This window comes from Mustela lutreola, chromosome 10 (genome assembly GCF_030435805.1).
Source record: "Mustela lutreola isolate mMusLut2 chromosome 10, mMusLut2.pri, whole genome shotgun sequence".
NCBI lineage: Eukaryota > Metazoa > Chordata > Mammalia > Carnivora > Mustelidae > Mustela > Mustela lutreola.
Genome location: NC_081299.1, coordinates 100319087 through 100338284, shown reverse-complemented (window position 1 = coordinate 100338284; position 19198 = coordinate 100319087). Strand labels below are relative to the sequence as shown.

Below are 19198 nucleotides of genomic sequence, written 5' to 3'. Positions count from 1 at the left end.
GACCAACAATACGCATGTAGGGAAGATGCTTAACCTCCTGTGTCATCTCCTCATCTGTAAAACGGGGATGATAAATGTGTTTGCCTCGTAAGGTTATTAAATAGATAAATGATATAATCCATAAACGGTGCCTAGAACATGTCTGCCAAGTAATTCTAGAACTCAGCAAATGTAAACACTACTTCCTTATTTTTTTCCCCCAAATGTCATTTGTTAATCTGTTCATTGAGAAAGGGCAGGATACATCTCAAGAAGCTAACTGTGGTTGTGTCTGGGTGATGGAATTGCAAGTTATTTTAGCGTCCTTTTTTTTTTTTTAACCTATTTGTATTTTCTAAACTCTCTGTAAGAAATATGTATTACTTTTTTTTAAAGATTTTATTTATTTGACAAAGAGAGAGCACAGGTAGGGAGAGTGGCTGATGCGGGACTCAATCCCCGGACCCCAGGATCATGACCTGAGCTGAAGGCAGACGCCTAACCAACTGAGCCACCCAGGCACCCTTGTATTACTTTCTTAATAAGAGAAAGCAAAGTTCCATTGAGAATCGAGAGGGTTCGGAGAACTAGGGATGAGTGGGTATGGACAAAAACATAACCGTCGTCCTCAGTGTAAAGTCTATGGAAGGAGACAAGACAGGTAGGTCAATGATGGGCATTCATGCTCCGTGCGGACTGAGTACGGGACCCATCCTTCTCAAGTCACGCCTGGCACTGCAGAGGTATCATCAGTTTTGCCCCAACGATCTTTGTACAGAGTCTTTCCCGATCTGGAAATAGTCAAGATGACATACGTCATGTCATGAACTCCTTTCATCTCTCCCAGCACCCCGGGGAGATGGGGATTGTTGAGAATCCTGCCTAAGGCACTGCTTTCTAGGAAAGGGCTCATGGTGCAGACAGAGGTCAAGATGCTTTTAGGAGCACCTCTAATAGATAACACACAGAAACCCCGGTTGCAAAGCAGCATGTCGAGTACAATGAAGAGTAATTTCCTGTTTCTCTGTCTCTCCATAGTGTTATTAGCATCATCATTATTTTGGCTGGAGCCATTGCCCTTATCATCGGTTTTGGTATTTCAGGTATGTGATTTCTCGCGTTCCTGTGACTCACTCACTCACCCCTCGCCGTTACGTCCCAACCACTTGATGGGCCCAAATGGAAAGAGTGCAGAAAATCTCAGAACACTGGTTCTTCTGCTCATTGGCTCTGCTCTCTTTGAATTACATTTCCCCCCCCTGGGACTCCGTTTCCTCAGTGATAAGGCGGGGAAATAATGTCCATGTGACCAGGTAGTTGAGAGAACCCCACGGGCTGTTTATCAGAGAGTTCTGCCTACCAGTCAGCGCTGCGGAGGTCACTCTGGCGACCCAGAGAAAGGGCTGCGGCTGAGCCATCCTACCTGTGGTTGGCCCAGAGGGATGATTCCCATGCAGTGAAGCATCAGGTCTTTGCACACAGGGGCCTCAGGGAAAGAGAATACCGGCTGTGACCAGTGGAGGGAACAGGTGCCGCCGTGCGTGGATGGTGAGTTTCTGAGCACAGCTGATGTCAGCGACAGGAAGAGTCTTATCTTTCCTTGTCTGTGTGGACCTTGTCTTGGAAGCATCTGTTACGGAAGCCACCTCCAGTAAGACACATTGAGTTAGGCCAGCAGCTGTCTTCACTGAGGCAACCTGTTTGCTCCATTTCCCTTAAACTACCTGACATTTCTATTTTAACTTAGTCTGTGGCCCTGTCACTCTATAACTTTAGTTTTTATAATCTGCCTTTTCTCTCTGTTCCTCTCCTCTGCCGTGGATGTGACGCCACCAAATCGTGGTCACAAAGCCTGAATGAAGAAAACACATGGTAGATGTGCTTGCCTGGAAAAGGCATTAGTCCCCTTCTTCACTTTATCAAAAATAGGTATTTCAGGGCACCTGGCTGGCTCAGTCAGTATAGCATATGACTCTTGATCTCGGGGTGGTAAGTTTGAGCCTCACATTGGTTGTAGAGGTTTCTTAAAAAAATAAGATCTTTTTTAAAAAGTTATTTTGTCTTTCATTCATTTTCAATTGGGTTATCTTTTTCTTTTTGATTTGTAGGAATTCTTTATATATTTTGGAAGCAGTTTGGTTATATACAATGTAAAATCTCTTCTCTATGGCTTTTTCACTCTCTTAGTGATGTTGATGTCTTTCAAGCGACAGAAGATCTTAATTTCAATCTAGTCCATTTTATCCATCTTTTCCATTATATGGGAACTTTTTATAACCTGTTAGGTTAAGAAGTGTTTGCCTATCCCAAGGTCATGAAGATTTTTTTTCTAGATTATCTTGTAGAAGCCTTATTGTTTTACCTCTCACGTTTGTATCTGTTTAGCATCCAGAATTAATTTGGGGCATGGTGCAAGATAGTGGTCAAAATGCACATGTTCCACGTGGCTCTCCAGTTGACCCAGCGCCATTTGTTAAAACCACTGCCCTTCCCCCAACTTCTCGCCAAGTGCCATTTTTGTCGGAAATCAAGTATCCAAATGTATATGGATCTGTTTCTGAATGTACTAGCCTGTTTCATTCTAATATTCCTTTATAGTTCATTTTCCTTTTTGTTATCTCTTTACCTATTGCTAATCTTGGGCATGGGTGTGTGTGTGTTTGTGTGTGTGTGTGTGTCTCATCATAAAGCAGGTTTGAAGTCAACAGAACAGTAGTTTTGAAAGAACAGGGTTTATGTTTGATTTTTACTTTCTCTGATTGTTTTCCTATTAATTTTGCCTTTTATCTTTATTAACGTCCCACTTTCTGCTTTGTTTTGCTGTCTTTTCTTTTTCTAAAACCTTAAAACAAGCACTTTGGAAAAGAATATGCCAAGGAAGGCAATAAACAGCTTTTAGTAGATACCGTCATTCCGTTTTCCAAAATGATTTACCAATTTACTCTTCACCAGAAGCATATGAGAGAGCTCTGTGTCCTCACCCTCTGTGCTCTGTGTCCTCACCAACACTTGATATTGTGGAATCTTGTTTTGGCTTAATTTCTGTTTCTTGGGGACTGAGGAGAGTGAGTACATGTTCATATGAAAAACATAATGTGGAGTGATGGAGCCAGACACAAAACAGTCCATTCTGTATAATTCCATGTATTTATAGTTCAAAAACAGGCAAAAGAATCTGTGCTCTCAGAAAGGCAGGGAAAGCCTGAGGGGTAGCCAGTTAGAAGGGAGTGCGAGGGGACATCCGGGGTAAGATAAAGTTCTAGTTCTTGGTGTGGGTGGTAGTTATATGGGATGAAATTGTGATAATTCTTCCAACTACACAGTTACGATGTGTACATTTTTTATGTATGTTATACTTTAATACACTCATATATACACACATATTACAAATATAGAAAGTATGTGTGTATATATTTTTAGCAGTAATATATTGATAAAGCAAATATTTGGGGCTAACTTTTAAAGATATCAGTGCATACATTTCAGTGCCTTCCTCATTAATGCTTAACTCTTCCTTAGTTATAATTTACCCTATTCTGCATCTTCTATACCACCTTGAATTAAAACCCCAGTGTTTGTCTTTCATTCTAAATCTTAGTGACTAACTTTTTGGGGGCCTAGGGCTAAATGCCTTGGCACCAGGGCCCCTCTGGAATTATGTTTTGCTTGTCAGGGGCGTTGACTACCCTAGCAAGAATTTTCACATTGTCCCAGCTTCCCTGTGAAAGTCAACACTTTGCCAGTCACACTTTTCCCTGTTGAATAACTATAGTGACCTCAGGTACTTAGCTCAGTTTCCTGAAGACAATGCTCAGAGGGTACTCCCTAAGTGCCTTTTGAATGGACTAGTGGATGGATGTTTGGAGAGGTAAATACACAGTTAAAAGCTAGTCTATTCAGTGCAGCAATATTCCCCCCATAATATGAAAACCCTACCACCAATAAAGAGTTTTTCCACCTCCTTCCTATTTCATGGGGTAAAAGCTAGTTGTTTGGGATAAAATGGGCTGTTTATTTAAATTCAACACTCTTTAGTTGGATTTTTCCCAACTGCTTTTATTAAAAAGACCATAACCCTTACCTAAGAGCATCATATTATCACAATTCATATAAATTCAATAAAATGTTAGCTGGCTTAATACACAAGACAGTGAAATTAAGGAAATGATATTACATAAGTGATGATGATGATATCTTTTGAATCCTTCCAATGTGCACTTCATTGTACTAAATAACTCGGCATACGTTATCTGATTTACTATTCACAACAAATAGATAAGTATTATTACTACAACCTGGTAAGTACAAGGTTGCACACAGCTAGCAGGTGGGACAGTAGTACCAAGCCCTGGTAATTTGCTTCCAGAACCCACACTCCTCCCCACCACCCTGTGCCAATAGTAACATTCATAGAGGGTTGTGGCAGAGAAGGGTGTTTTCTGATTTGCTTTGTAGGCATTATGCCCGAGACCACAGCTTTTAAAGAGATATTCCTAAATACAGAAAAAAACATTCAATTTCTTTGAAACTCTCCTCAGGCCATATATACCACCTCCTCATAGCCATCCTACCCCTTAGAAGTACTAAATATAGACCCTATAAAACATAAAATACATTTGAGGTGACTATTTGGAAGAGAGGTTGAGAGGCTCCCGTTAAACCCTGCTCATGACCCTTCGAGAAGGGTGGGAGACACGTGGAGAGGCCCCCGACCCTACTTAGCCCAGTCCATGACTTCAAACGGCTCTGTGTAAGGGAAGAGTTTAAGAATCAGACAGAGACATTCTAATCTCAGGTCTGACACTAATTATGTGTCCTTTGGGACACAACTTTCCAGAAAAGTTTCCTCACTGGTAAAATAGAGCCGTTGTGGGAATTAAATGAGAAAAGCATGTGTGAAGTACCTGCCGCATGAGCGGAGAAAATGGCTGCCACTGTTCTTTATATTAATAGCATCTGTGCCATTAATGATAATTTGTGATGATTAGCGCATTTATATAGCACTTCCTAAAACTTGCACAATATCCTGGACATACCAAGGCCGACTCCCTTTGAAGTTAGAGAGGCCAGGGTAGGAGGCCACAGGAAACTCCTCATAATAGATGCTGTGTCTTTGGACACTGGATAAGCCAAGCAGGCATGTGTTTATGGCACCAAAATAGGAGACTGAACAAAATAGGAAACTGAACAAATTGTTCGAAAGTATTTGAGAGAGAGAGAGAGATTTTTTAAAATTGTAGTCATCTGAGAAACAGCTGTTTTATTTTATGGTCTTCAGTTGTTTTCATTTTTACATAGGTGGGGATACCAATCTCTACATATTTTAGTCTGGTCATGGTTATCAGCCAAACGTGGGAGAAAGAGGACAAGCTTAGTTCCAGACAAGATCGTGTTCAATACTGGATCTGGTACTTGCTAGATATGGGGCTGTAGGTGGCCATTACTCCCACGGAGCCTCTTTATACCATTTATAAAATGGGTAGAATGATAATTCTCACCTCTCATGGTTTTTACCAGCCTGAAAACGAGTCACTTTAACTGAAGCACTTACTAAAGTTGTTCCTTCCCTCCTACTGCTCTGATCTGCAATCTTTCCAAATAATTCTAGATAGCAACAGTCCTTGATACCATTAAGATTTAACATATGGTAAGTCAGGTACTATGTTAAGCTCTTTACCTGTGTTGTAGCGTTTAGTCTTTTCAGGGACCGACTGAGGGAGCCTCTACTATCATTAACATCTGTAAAATGAAGATGTTAATGATAGTAGAGGCTCCCTCTACTACAAAATGAAGTTAGAAAACGTGCCCAAGGTCACAAATCCAGGGAGTGGCACAGCTGAAACTTGAACCCAGAGGGCCTGACACCTGTTCTCAAACACCAGCTGCTTCCCACATTGTTCCCTCCTCGAGCCTGGCCCAGCATCCTTCCTCATTTCTTCTCAAGGAAGCAACTACTACCCCCAAACCTGCTCTCTTCTTGGGGAGGTGCGGCACTCACACTAGTGCCAGCTTAAGCCTCCATGGGACCCCTGTTAAGCCTTGTGCTATGATGTCCAGCATCGTACAGAGCAGCAGGTGCTGAGTGCCCACTGTTGAGCATGCCCAGTATGTTCTGTAGGCCGCGGGAGACAGGACTTGTCTTATGCAACTTCAGTCTCTCAGAAGAGTTCATTTCCCAGTTTTTTTTTTTTTTTTAAAGATTTGATTTATTTGTTTGACAGACAGAGATCACAAGTAGGCAGAGATGCAGGCAAAGGTGGGGGGCGGGGAAGCAGGCTCCCTGCTAAGCAGAGATCCCGATTCGGGGCTCGATCCCAGGATACTGGGATCACGACCGGAGCAGAAAGCAGAGGCTTTAACCCACTGAGCCACCCAGGCGCCCCCATTTCCCAGGTTTTATCCCATGCTACTGGGACATCCCAGATTCATAATCTCTTTAGAATTCTTGCCTTGTATTATCTGTAACCTCACTTTCCAAGAGATTTCTGCTCCTACAGCACAGGGCAACTCCAGCGTTCAGCTCCTGTGAAAACAGAACACTCTGGATTTTTGCTTGCTCCTCTTTTCCCATGCAAACTGGAGCTGTCATACTAATTAGCCCTCCAGGACTAGAGAATACATTTTCAGTAAATAGGTGGGTCTTCCGACTTGAAAGTTCAAATCTGTGCCTGTTTCAATTAACAGAATTCTGTCATGAGGTAACTGCCTTGAACTCACCTCCTAGAGCCTTTCTTTTTTTTTTAAGATTTTATTTGACAGACAGCGAGCGCGTGCCAGAGAGCACACAAGCAGGGTGAGCAGCAGAGGGAGAGGGAGAAGCAGGCTCCCCGCTGAGCAGAGAGCCCAATCCCAGGACCCTAGGATCATGATCTGAGCCAAAGAAGTGTCTACTTCTGACTGAGCCACCCAGGCGCCCCTTTCCTAGAGCCTTTAAAAGGGTTCTTTTGGCTCAAAACCAAACCCTTTGGCTCACCAAATCAAACAAGAGCCACTGGTGGTTAAGAGGCCTGAAGGATCCTACCAGGCCAGATTCTGTTTCCTAGAACATAGTTCTTTGAGCCTATTTGTTTGCAAGTTTGAACACAGATTTCTTTTTTCTTTTCTTTCTTTCTTTCTTTCTTTCTTTTTTTTTTTTTTTGAGAAGCAATTATACTTGCTGCTGTTTGCTAATTACATTTCATTTAATCACTCCTGATCATCATTTATTCACCTAACAAGCATTTATTGATTGCTTTCTGGGTGCAAAGCAATGGCTGGGTCCTCCTGGTTTTTTCAGTTCTTACTGGCTTTTATTCCTCCTTTGGATTTGATAAGGGAGGAGAGGATTTAATCAACTTGGTACTCCTTCCATCTGCCACATCTTTAATGCAACCTTAAATGGGCTCAAGCCTGCAGCATGTCCCTGGGGCACTCCACACTTGCCTACTTTCAATCATTAAGTTCTCGAAGAGATATTTCAGCAAATTCTCTACCTTTGGGCTCAGGGCCAACACATTAAAATTAATTCGGTAGCAAAATTACCAAACTAAGATATGTCATTACCATTTCATTCCTCCCATAAACTGCTTTAATCACGTATTTTTTTTCTGAAAAGTAATTTTTCAATTCGACTTTAATGGCACTTTATAAACTATGATCAAATTTATTCTTGCTCTAACACAGTTACGTTTGCTCCATGATTTTATTGAGAATCTCTGTTATTTTCATTGCCTTTCTTTTCACAGGCTCACATTTCCCCAAAATTTAGCTGTGGTAATCCTGCTGAATGTTCCTTATGCCTACAATCATTTTGGATAGAACTGTTATCTCAAATAGTGCTTTGATTTCTACTGATTTCCATGCATTCTTTCATTTATTCATTCACTCAACAAATACTGTTTTTCCTTGAAGAAATGGAGCACGAGGCACTTGTCTTACTTTGCTCAGGCTGCCATAACAAAAGATCATAGACTGGGTGGCTTAAAAAACAGAAATTAAGGGGCGCCTGGGTGGCTCAGTGGATTAAAGCCTCTGCCTTCAGCTCAGGTCATGATCCCAGGGTCCTGGGAGCCTGCTTCCCACCCCCTTTCTCTGCCCGCCTCTCTGCCTACTTGTGATCTCTGTCTGTCAAATAAATAAAATCTTTAAAATTAAAAAATTAAAAAATTTTTTAAAACACAGGAATTTATTTTCTCACAGTTCTGGAGGCTGGAAAGTCCTTCCCAGCCTTCAGAGAGCCCCATCTCTAAGGCTACCATCAGTGGCCCTCTGTCTGGCCTGTTGAACAGAAGCGGTGGCCCCCGTCCTTTGAAACCAAGGAGGTTTCCAGGAGCCCTAATGATCTCTGAATCATCTTTAGGGTTATTCTTCCCTTTTCTGGAAGAATAGCATACACTTATGGCTGAATAGCTCTATTGTTCTGTCCTGCAGGATCTAAGAAACCTGATAGGCTTCCTTCATTTTGTTTCATTTGTTCTATCCCTTTTAGTTTTTCTGACCCCCATTGGTAGTGTTGCTGCTGGTATAATCCCCACCTCTATTCCTGGCTTCTGCTGAGGTAGCTGATTAAGCCCAGGAGTAGCACCTGTGCTCTCCTTAACAAATGGCTGTACAGCCACATTCCAAGTATTCTCTCCAGAACAGATTTCTCTCTTTCTCTTTTTTGCAATATGGATAGGCTGAGAATTTTCCAAATCTTCAAGTTATGGTTCTTTTCTTTTAAGACTTATTTATTTACTTATTAAGACAGGGAGAGAGAGAGCACTTGTGTGAGGGAGTATGGGGGAGAAGCAAAGAGGAGGGAGAGAAATCCCTAAGCTGACTCCACACTGAGCCCAGAGCTCTTCTCAGGGCTCAATCTCAGGACCCTGAGATAACGCCCTGAGCCAAAGCCAAGAGGCAGCTCTTTAACCAACTGAGCCACCCAGGCATCCCTGGTTCTTTTTTACTTAACAATTCCTTCTTCAATTCATCTCTCTCCTTTCCCACACTTTACTAGAAGCAGTCAGGGGTAACCAAGATACTCCTTCCAACCTTTGCAGGACCCTCCTCAGCTAAATATCCAATTCCATCACTTGTAAATTCCACCTTCCACAAAAACTAGAACATAGTTCAGCCAAGTTCTTTGCCACTTTATAACAGATTGGCCTTTCCTCCAGTTTCCAATAACATGTTCCTCATTTCCACCTAAGACCTCACCAGAATCACCCCTAACATCCCTAGCTCTAGCATACACCTTAAGACTTTTCCAGCTGCTACCCATTACCCAGCTGCAAAGCTTCTTCAACATGCTTAGGTATCTCTTACACCAGCACCCCACTTCTCAGTACTGAAATTCATATTAGTCAGGCTTATCCAAAGAAGCAGAACCAATAGGATTGTGTGTGTGTGTGTGTGTGTGTGTGTGTGTGTGTGTGTGTGTGTGTGATATGAGAGAAATACAGATTTAGAAAGAATTGGCTCACATGATTATGGAGGCTGACAATCCCAAGATCTGCTGCCTGCAAGCTGGAGACCCAGATGGTCTAGTTCCAATCTGAGTCCAAAGGCTTGAGAACCAGGAAAGCCAAGGGTGTAGCTCCAGTCCCCAAACTGGCAGGCTCAAGATCCAAGAAGACAGATTCAGTTCCAGTCCAAAGGCAGAAAAAGACTAACACCCCAGCTGAAAGCAGTCAGGAAGTAGGAGTTCCCTCTCACTCAGGCTTTTCTGTTCTATTCAGGTCTTCCACTGATTGGATAAGCCCCTCCCCCATATTAAGGAGGATGATCTCCTTTACTCAGTCTACGGCTTCAAGGGTTAATCTTATCCAGAAACATCCTCACAGATACCTCTGAAGGTTTGACCAAATGTCTGGGCATCCCAGGGCCTCAGTCAAGTTGACATATACAGTGAACCAGCGTAGCATTAGATGACTTACAAAAATCATTAAGACAGTTTCTGTCCTTGAAAAGCTTACAAATTTGTGCCAGGGCCAGACTAGACACAAGGTAGAAGGAGACCGCTGCTATAATAAAGGCAAGGGGAAGTGTTACGGGAGAGTAGAAAATCTATTAACTCTGTCTTGGCAGATCAAAAGAGGGTTTCATGCAAGGGCTGCCATCTGAACAGCCTTGAATATAAGTAGAATTTGGATAACTGGTGATAAAGGAGAGGAGGGAACTATAAATTGTAGGTGCAGGATGAACCGGGGTGTGAAGAAGCATAGTATAATTGTATAACCAGTACTAGCCTGGAATGTCGTGGATATTAGCCTGTCAAGTAAAAATAATTGAAAAGCAAATTCAATCTTTAAAGCATGTTCAGAAAAATGCCAAGGCAGAGGATGGGGTGTGTTGCATCCATATTACACAGCAAAACCTCATCCTAGCCTCTTTCATAATTTCTCTCCCAAATCTCCCACGTGCATAGCCACCGTGCACGGCCGCTGCTCCAAAGTCCCTCTTCCCCCACGCTCTGAAGCCCCTAAAACATTCTCCCAATCCACCGTATGCACAGGTTTTGTTTCCTCTGCCTCTTTTTTAACCTATAATTTTTCTCCCACTAACAACTCTCTGTTCTTTCTCAAATAAATCCATCCGGCTTAGCTTCCCCAGCTCTGTCCCTCATCCATTACCTTCACCTACTTTACAAAGGCCTGGGAGCCAATTAACTCCAGTCCCTTGGGGTGAAACCCCAAGAATATCGTTATGTTCATAAAGTTTATCTCTGAAATCTGAAAAATAGCAGGTACGCTTTGCTTATGTTTCTTTCCCGTGAAAGCAGAAAATCAATAAATCACTTGATATCTATAAGCAGTAGAGACTATGAAAGGATGTGGTAGGAAATGGGGCTGGAAAGGTAACAGTAAGAACTAATGTCTATGGGGCATTCACTATGTGCTCTGCACTATTTGTGCCATGACGCATTTAGCTTTGAAGGCCATGCTAGCGTCTGAACTTCAGTCCCCAGCCCTTGGGAACCGTGGAAGATTAGTGATTATAAAACGGACACGTCCAGATTGTATTTTATGGCCTACCTGTAAGATTCATGCAATTTTACAAAAGAGATTGGATGGAGGCAAAGATCAGAGGCAGCAATAGCAATAAGGAAGCTAAGAAGTGCAGTTGAGAAGTACTCAGGACCCATCAATTTGGACTTTTGGGGTTGTAAGAAAGAGAAGTTTGTGCAGACTGTTTTAATAGAAAGTGTTTACATAAAGGATACTCAGAAATTAGGACAGGAACTAGACTTGAAAATCCTCGGGATCTAAGACAGCTCCAGGGATGGAAGACTCTCTTCATCTTTCTCTCTCATGTTCTCTCCCCCATACTTCTTTCTAACTGCTCTACTCTCGTCTTGGGATCCAATACCCCTCCTCTTCTTCACTGCATATCCAATCACAGAAGGAGCCTCTCAAGAAGATTCAGTTAATTGAATCACCCTCCTACAGGCATCCCCAGCCAGCAGTGTCCAGTGAGGAGAGAACAGTTGGCCGATGCTTCTCAGACTATCCAGGCCATCCACTGGGCAATTGAGGGAGAGGTCGTGGACATGGCTGGCATCGTAATTAATATTTCTCCTGGTGGTATGTTTGGAGAGGAGGAAGTGACTTCTATCTTAAGCCAAAAATCAATTTAATTAAGTACCATTCTGCATTATGCCATCACTCTTTCTATATACCCTTTTATTTTTTAAAGATTTTATTTATTTATTTATTTGAGAGAGAGAATGAGAGAGAGCATGAGAGGGGGAAGGGCAGAGGGAGAAGCAGATCTCCTGCTGAGCAGGGGGCCCAATGGGGGGCTCTCTCCCAGAACTCCAGGATCATGACCTGAGCTGAAGACAGTAGCTCAACCAACTGAGCCACCCAGGCACCTCACTCTTAATATACTCTTGACCAAGACACTTATCTTGTCGTTGGTTTCTTCACCATTTAAATGGAGATATAAGTAACAGCCCTTTAGAATTTAGCATTCTTCCAAATTGCTAGCCACATTTAGTTAACATGGGGTTTCACTTCTGGGCCACTTCTGGTTAACTAAGAATAACAATACCTTATGTGTGTAATTACAGTTTGCAAATCAAGTTCACATCCATTTGATTTGATCCTCACGAGAACCCTTTAAGATAGGTAAGACAGATAATACCGCCTCCATCTCTCTGAGACCCAGATAGGTTACATGACTTTTTCAAGGCCACACAGCTATCAGATGACAAAGCCAGGACTTGAATTCTCATCTTCAAACTCCAAGTTCAATACGTTCTCTCCTTGGTGCCTCTCAAGGGTTGGGTTGCTTGTTCTCAAGGAGCAGATCTGCTGTAGACTCAAGATTACTGTCTTCCTGTTCTTTCTGTTCTTATGTCTTCTTTTTTTTATGCCTCTCCTGTTCTTCTATATTTCCAGTTTATTACAGAAGTCTCTGTTTGGCCTTTGGTAATGAAGGGTTTGGCTGTAGACATTCAAAAACTTCCCTGGGCATTGACTCTTGCTTCCTGAATTGCAGGGAGACACTCCATTACAGTCACTACTCTGACCTCAGCAGGAAACATCGGGGAGGATGGAATCCTGAGTTGCACTTTTGAACCTGACATCAAACTTTCTGATATCGTGATACAGTGGCTGAAGGAAGGTGTTATAGGCTTGGTACATGAGTTCAAAGAAGGCAAAGACGACCTGTCAGACCAAGATGAAATGTTCAGAGGCCGGACAGCAGTGTTTGCTGATCAAGTGATAGGTGGCAATGCCTCTCTGAGGCTGAAGAACGTGCAACTCACAGATGCTGGCACCTACCAATGTTACATCATCACCTCCAAAGGCAAGGGGAATGCTAATCTTGAGTATAAAACTGGAGGTGAGTTACTTTTGGAAAGGGGGAAAGAGAGCGCCCAAAGGTATTTGGGGCTAAAGACAATGGGTTGCTGCTGAAATATGTTATGCTCATGAGCGACCAAGAAGACAAAGACCTTCCTTGCCAGCAGCCATCCTTGCTGTCCAAGACCCACACCCACTCCCAAAATAGCCCCCTTGTAAGATTAGGCTTAAAATCTTCTGTTCTGGATTCTAGTCTTCTCTGGATTTTCAGGTATATTCTCTGAAATATTTTACCAAAATAAATGTGGTCTCCTTTATGGTATACCACCTTTGTTGTTGCTGGTAAGAGAAACCTGTGATCTGGCCTGACACTGTTCTACGCTAAGCAGGCCCTAGCCCAAGTCTGAAATCAGTACCTCCAGGGACTCATGGCAATGGAACCCATTTTAGGAGAAGTTCAAAGGGAACTGACCAAAACCAATATTGTTCTAGAAACTCACTAATCCTCCCCCAGTGAAATTCACCCTTCCTTATCAACTCAGCTTGGTGAATTTATGTATAAGAAACTCAGGTTGGGGCGCCTGGGTGGCTCAGTGGGTTAAGCCACAGCCTATAGAGTTGAGGGCTGGGGCAGAGATAAGAAAAATAGGTAAATACTTATTATAATCGGTAAAGTCTATCAAATGCTTTAAGAGAAATACAGAGTAATTTGGGGATGCAGGGGGAGAGGGATCACATCCAGATGCATAGGGAGGGTAGGGATTGGAGAGCCCCCATGGAGAATCTGGCATTTAAGAAAGGACTTACAAAATAGGCAGAAAGTAACCTGAGGCCTCCTGGCCTACACTAGTCTACACAGGCCTTCCTTGGACACTTCCTGACATGTGTTTCTACAGATGTAGAGCCAGACCTGGGCAAGTACTGGGACCTGGGCAAGGCAAATTCACTGACCTTCAGTTTATTCATCTTAAAATGGGGATTAATAGGGTCATGTCAAAGGGACACTGGAGCCAACTCAAAGGACTTCCAATGGCAAAGCTGGAACAATCTGAGCAACAAAACAAACAGCATGGTAGTAAATGAGAACTCCAAGTATTCAACAAATACACATGAACATTTTGTGATCAACTTTATCAACTTCCATAAACATGAGGGAGATGACCCAAATCTTCCTTACAGATGAATTCCAAATAATGTATTTAGATCTCCCCACTCCAGGAGGTGGAGCTTAGTACAACCTCCCTCCCCCTTGACCACACTTCGGGTGTGTTTTTCTTAGTGAGGTCCAGCTTCCAGAGAAACCTGGCAAATACTGCCTCAGCCAGGTGATCAAAGTTAACATCATCAATGTCATGTCAACAGTATGCATTCTTATGTGATATGATGAGAAGGGCACTTTTCCTTCTATGGCCTTCTCTCCAAAACCCATAGCCTCATGAGAAAACCCCCAGACAAATTCCAATAGAGGTTGGGGTAACGACAAAATACCTGAACTGGACCACTCAGACTGTCAAGATCATGAAAAACACAGAAAGACTGAGAAACTGACACAGACCAGAGGAACCTAAGAGGACATGCCAATTAAATGCAATATGGGATCCTGGGAAGAAAAAGGACGTGAGTGGAAAAACTGGTAAAATATAGATGAAGTCTGGAGATGAGTTAGTAGTTATATGTCAGTGATGGTTTCTAGGTTTTGACAAATATACCATGGTTAAGATGTTAACATTAGGGAAAACAGTGAGGTATATATAAGAACTCTCTGTGCTATCTTGGCAATGTTTCTGTAAATCTAAAATCATTCCAAAATTAAAAGCTTGTTTTTGTAAATGCTGATAATAAGACAGATCTCTAGAACTGTAGTGAGGATCAAATGAAATAATGTCTGGAATTTGGCACCTGGCAAGGAATGCACCCTCAATAAATGGTGGTTCATTATCATGTACTCTCAGCAACTTACATCATCTCCCAGGAGTTCATTCCCTGCCTGCTGTGAGCAGATGAGTCTCCTCTCCCCTGCTACATGGAAGATTCTCTAAGGGCAATCAGGGCTTTCCTTTCACCAGTCACTCAGTCCCAGCACAGTCCCAGGCAAACAAAAGTGCCAAATAAATTAATAACTTGGATCTTGCCATTTGGCATAATAAGCATTTTATAGTCAAAAGTCCAGGTCTTAACATTTTTCCACAAATGTCTCATTGCCTGGATATCAGAGGAAAATAGTCTCAATTTCAAAGTTCACGTACCTCCCCAGTAAGGAGGATTATCTTAGAAGAAAACAAATGACTGTCTCTACCCCTGGATACCAGGACTGGAGCGTCTCCACCCAAGCAAAATCCAACCCCCGTGATGACAAGTCCCGTGTATGGAATTTCTGTGGGTGACGAGTGAATGCTGTTTGTTTTTTCCTTCTCCCTCTGCCTCCCCACCCTAACTTTATCCTCCAGGCAGAAAAATACATAACATCCAAGAAGCTTCTCAGGTGCCTGAGAAAATGCCCCAAATCCTTAAGGAATAAACATTCTGTGATCAGCTTTATCCCTTATCTTTAAGGGACAAATTGGAACTCCTCTTTGTTGGAGAAATTTGTTATAACAATTATACCTAGAACTTAGGTCCTTGGAGTTTGTGATTTTTGTCAAAGGGTTGTGTAAGTCATTATTTGCATCTATAATACAATGGGCCATACACAGGCAGCCCATTTGGGAAGTACTGAGTCACTTCAGTGGTAGAAATGACTGTTTTTAAGAACTAGCTCTTCGGGGCGCCTGGGTGGCTCAGTGGGTTAAGCCGCTGCCTTCAGCTCAGGTCATGATCAGGGTCCTGGGATTGAGCCCCGCGTCGGGCTCCTTGCTCGGCGGGGAGCCTGCTTCTCTCTCTGCCTCTGCCTGCCTCTCTGCCTGCTTGTGATCTCTGTCTCTCTCTCTCAATCTCTGTCAAATAAATAAATAAAACCTTTAAAAAAAAAAAAAAAAGAACTAGCTCTTCAAAGGCTATATTATTTTATCTGTATGACCTTGACATCTGTCCCTTTTGACTTTCATCCCTGCAGCCTTCAGCATCCCAGAGGTGAATGTGGACTATAATGCCAGCTCAGAGAGCTTACGGTGTGAGGCTCCCCGATGGTTCCCCCAGCCTACAGTGGTCTGGGCATCCCAAGTTGACCAGGGAGCCAACTTCTCAGAGGTCTCCAATACCAGCTTTGAGCTGAACCCTGAGAATGTGACCATGAAGGTTGTGTCTGTACTCTACAATGTCACAATCAACAACACATACTCCTGTATGATTGAGAACAACATTGCCAAAGCCACAGGTGATATCAAAGTGACAGGTGGGTTTCTCCACAATTTTTGCATGGTTTATTGGGCTAAAATCAAATACAAATTAAAATCTAATTGGTTTAACAGATATATTATGTATTGGGTCATAGAAAGCTTGAGAGTCCTCTTCATGGAGAACTTGATCACAATTACAGTTGGGACTGATATACATAAGACTAACACGAAACAATATTTATGGAATACAGGTCAAAAATCACAATGAGGCTTCATCTTGTAAGCCTTCTCATTGACTGGGTGGGGATGGATGCCTAGAGACCAGTGCTTAGGATTCTGTGGCCCTGTCTAACTCAAAAGGACTGCTTTGGTGAAGCAATGGGGGAAATGACAATCATTTGACATCTTTGATATATTCAGTTGGTGATCTGTGTCCCAAGTCCCCCACCCAAAACTGATTTGGTTCTAGCCTGCCTTTGAGAAGACTTTCGATCTGAAGACTAAAAATCTTAGGCTCCAACTCCAACTTACTCAGCCCACCTAGGACTGGCTCACGATCCCATTAATGTTGGCCCAGCATTAATCAGAAAGCTCCAGATTGAACTGGCCTCCCAGACTAAAAGAGTAGGGCTCCATGAGGCCCAGCACCCTAGTTTCTCTGCTTCAGTGTATAAAAAAGCTAGGGTTGAGCTAGTGTCAAAAAAATGTACAGATGGGATTATGACTTTTAAGACCATCTCTACTGCAGCTGAATTAAATTCAGTCTATAGTGGAGGGAGTATGTCAGGAGAACTGCTGTTTTATATCAAGCCCAGAACCAGGTGGAATACCTTGAACATTTAAGTGCCCTATAAATATTTGCTGAATTTAACTGTATAAATCATATTTTTGTCAGCTTACTTTTTAATTTAAAAGTATGTATATGAAAAGGCAACCTATGAAATGAGAGAAAGTATTTGCAAATCATATCATATATCCAGAATACATGAAAAATTCTTACAACTTAACTACAAAAAAATCAAATAACCCAATTAAAAAATGCACAAAGGCCTTGAATAGACATTTCTCCAAGAAGATAAACAAATGGCCCAACAAACATATGAAAAGATGTTTGATATCACTAATCATCAGAGAAATGCAAATCCAAATCACAGTATCACCTCACAAGCGTTAGGATAGCTACTATTAAAAAACAAAAACAAAAAACAAAAAAAAAAAAACAAAAACAGAAAATAACAAGTATTGGTGAGGATATGAAGAAATTGGAACATTTTGCATGTGTTGATGAGATTGTAAAATGTTGCAACTGCTATGGAAAATAGTATGGAAATTTCTCAAAGAATTAAAAATAGAACTACCATATGATCTAACAGTACCCAAAGAATGGAAAGCACGTTCTCAAAGAGATAATCATACACCCATGTTCATAGCAGCATGAGTCACAATAGCCAAGAGATAGAACCAACCCAAAATGTCTGTAGCAGATTAATGAATAAAATAAAAGTGATATATTGGGGCATCTGGGTGGCTCAGTTGGTGGCTCCATTTCGGCTCAGGTCATGATCTCAGGGTTGTGAGATAGAGCCCCAGGTCAAGCTCCACATTGGGTGGGGAGCCTGCTTGAGATTCCCTCTGTGCTCTCCCCTCTTTCCCTCCCCAGCCCCACCCCAACTCAGACACACACTCTCTCTTAAAAAAAAAAAAAAAAAAAAAAAGGTGGTATATACATACAATGGAATATTATTCACCCTTAAAAAGGAAGGAAATTCTTTCACATGCTACAACATGAATAAATTTTCAGGGTATCATGCTAAGTGAAATAAGCCAGTGGTAGACAAATACTGTATGATTCTACTTACATGAGATCTCTAAAGTAGCCGTCAAATTCATAGGAACAGAAAGTAGAATGGTGGTTACCAGCAGCTTGTGGGGGAGGGAAAAGCAAAGGGAGTTGTTTAATGGGTATAGAGTTTCAGATTAAAATGAAAAAATTTTGAAAATGTTTCATAATAATGTGAATATGGTTAAAACTATTAAACTGTACACTTAAAATGGTAAATATGGTAAATTTTATGTTTCTATCACAATAAAAAAGTATCTATTAAAAAAATCATACATATGAGAAAAAGAGAGCTCTTCCACTATCCTAAGGAACAAATTGTTGACTAGTGAATAGAATGCTTTTAGTTGACTGTAACAAAAAACCCAACTCAAATAACCCTAAGCTAAATGGAGAATTCAATAAAAGAGAATTAGTACATTTCATGAAACTAAGAACAGGAAGCACAATTTGGTTTCAGGACCTGCTGGAACCAGGAATTTAAATTCCACTGGGCTTTTCAACCCTCTACTTTATTCTCTTGTTACTAATTTAATTTCTTCTGTTTTAGTCTATAGGGCAGAATGAGATTCCGAAGAGTTCCTAGTTTTAATAGTCTCTCTCACTCAATAGAGTAACCAGAGTGAGCCTTAATTCCACAGTCCTATTCCACATTCTCAGAAAGGCTCCACTTGGGTCAGTTGCCCACACATAGATCAATGAGGCAGTACCTGATGGAAGACCTTCCCTGAAGAAAAGGGGGAAATGAAGCATTGGGCATTTAGAAGGATAGGTGTTAACAGCAGTGTCTCAGTTCAGATCTCAATAAGTATCCCCAAACTGTATAACTAATGCCTTCCAATGGAAAGGACAATAACTGAACAAACCAAAGAAATTGAGCACATCTTTGATTCAGTGAGCAGATTCTTTTTCCATACCTGCTTATTGAATACATCAGGACAAGTGTCCCATGTATCAGTGCTAGGACTAAATACAATATGGTAGCAAGACATAGCTCAAATTTCAGAAAATATTTGGTTCCAACCTGGCTTTGAGAAGACTTTTCAATCCAAAGACTGAAAGTCTTAGGGTCCAACTCCGACTTATTTAGCTTTGCCACATACAAAGTGAGTGTATTTTTTAAACAATTGGGTAAGATGGCAGAGTTTACATCCTATGTTCTTGGACTCTACTTCTAATTTAGGTCATTCATTCAGCAAGTATCTATTGTGTGCCAAATACGTGCAATGCAATTTTTAAGTCCGATGATACGGAGGTGAATAGCATAATAGCATAAATGTCCTAAGAGGAACGGATTCCAGTGTAGATGTGGTGTCTAGGGGAAAGAATAGTTA

At 41.8% G+C, this 19198-nt stretch overlaps 1 protein-coding gene across 2 annotated transcripts in view; it reads left to right on the top strand.

Annotated features, from left to right (window-relative positions):
• VTCN1 (V-set domain containing T cell activation inhibitor 1) overlaps positions 1-19198 on the top strand; it is a 57453-nt gene that overhangs the window by 32295 nt on the left and 5960 nt on the right. For both annotated transcript variants that reach the window (XM_059135183.1, XM_059135182.1), the window contains 3 exons: positions 1018-1082; positions 12442-12789; positions 15802-16080. In XM_059135183.1, the coding sequence (XP_058991166.1) occupies positions 1018-1082; positions 12442-12789; positions 15802-16080 (692 nt within the window). The remainder of the gene's footprint in view (positions 1-1017; positions 1083-12441; positions 12790-15801; positions 16081-19198) is intronic.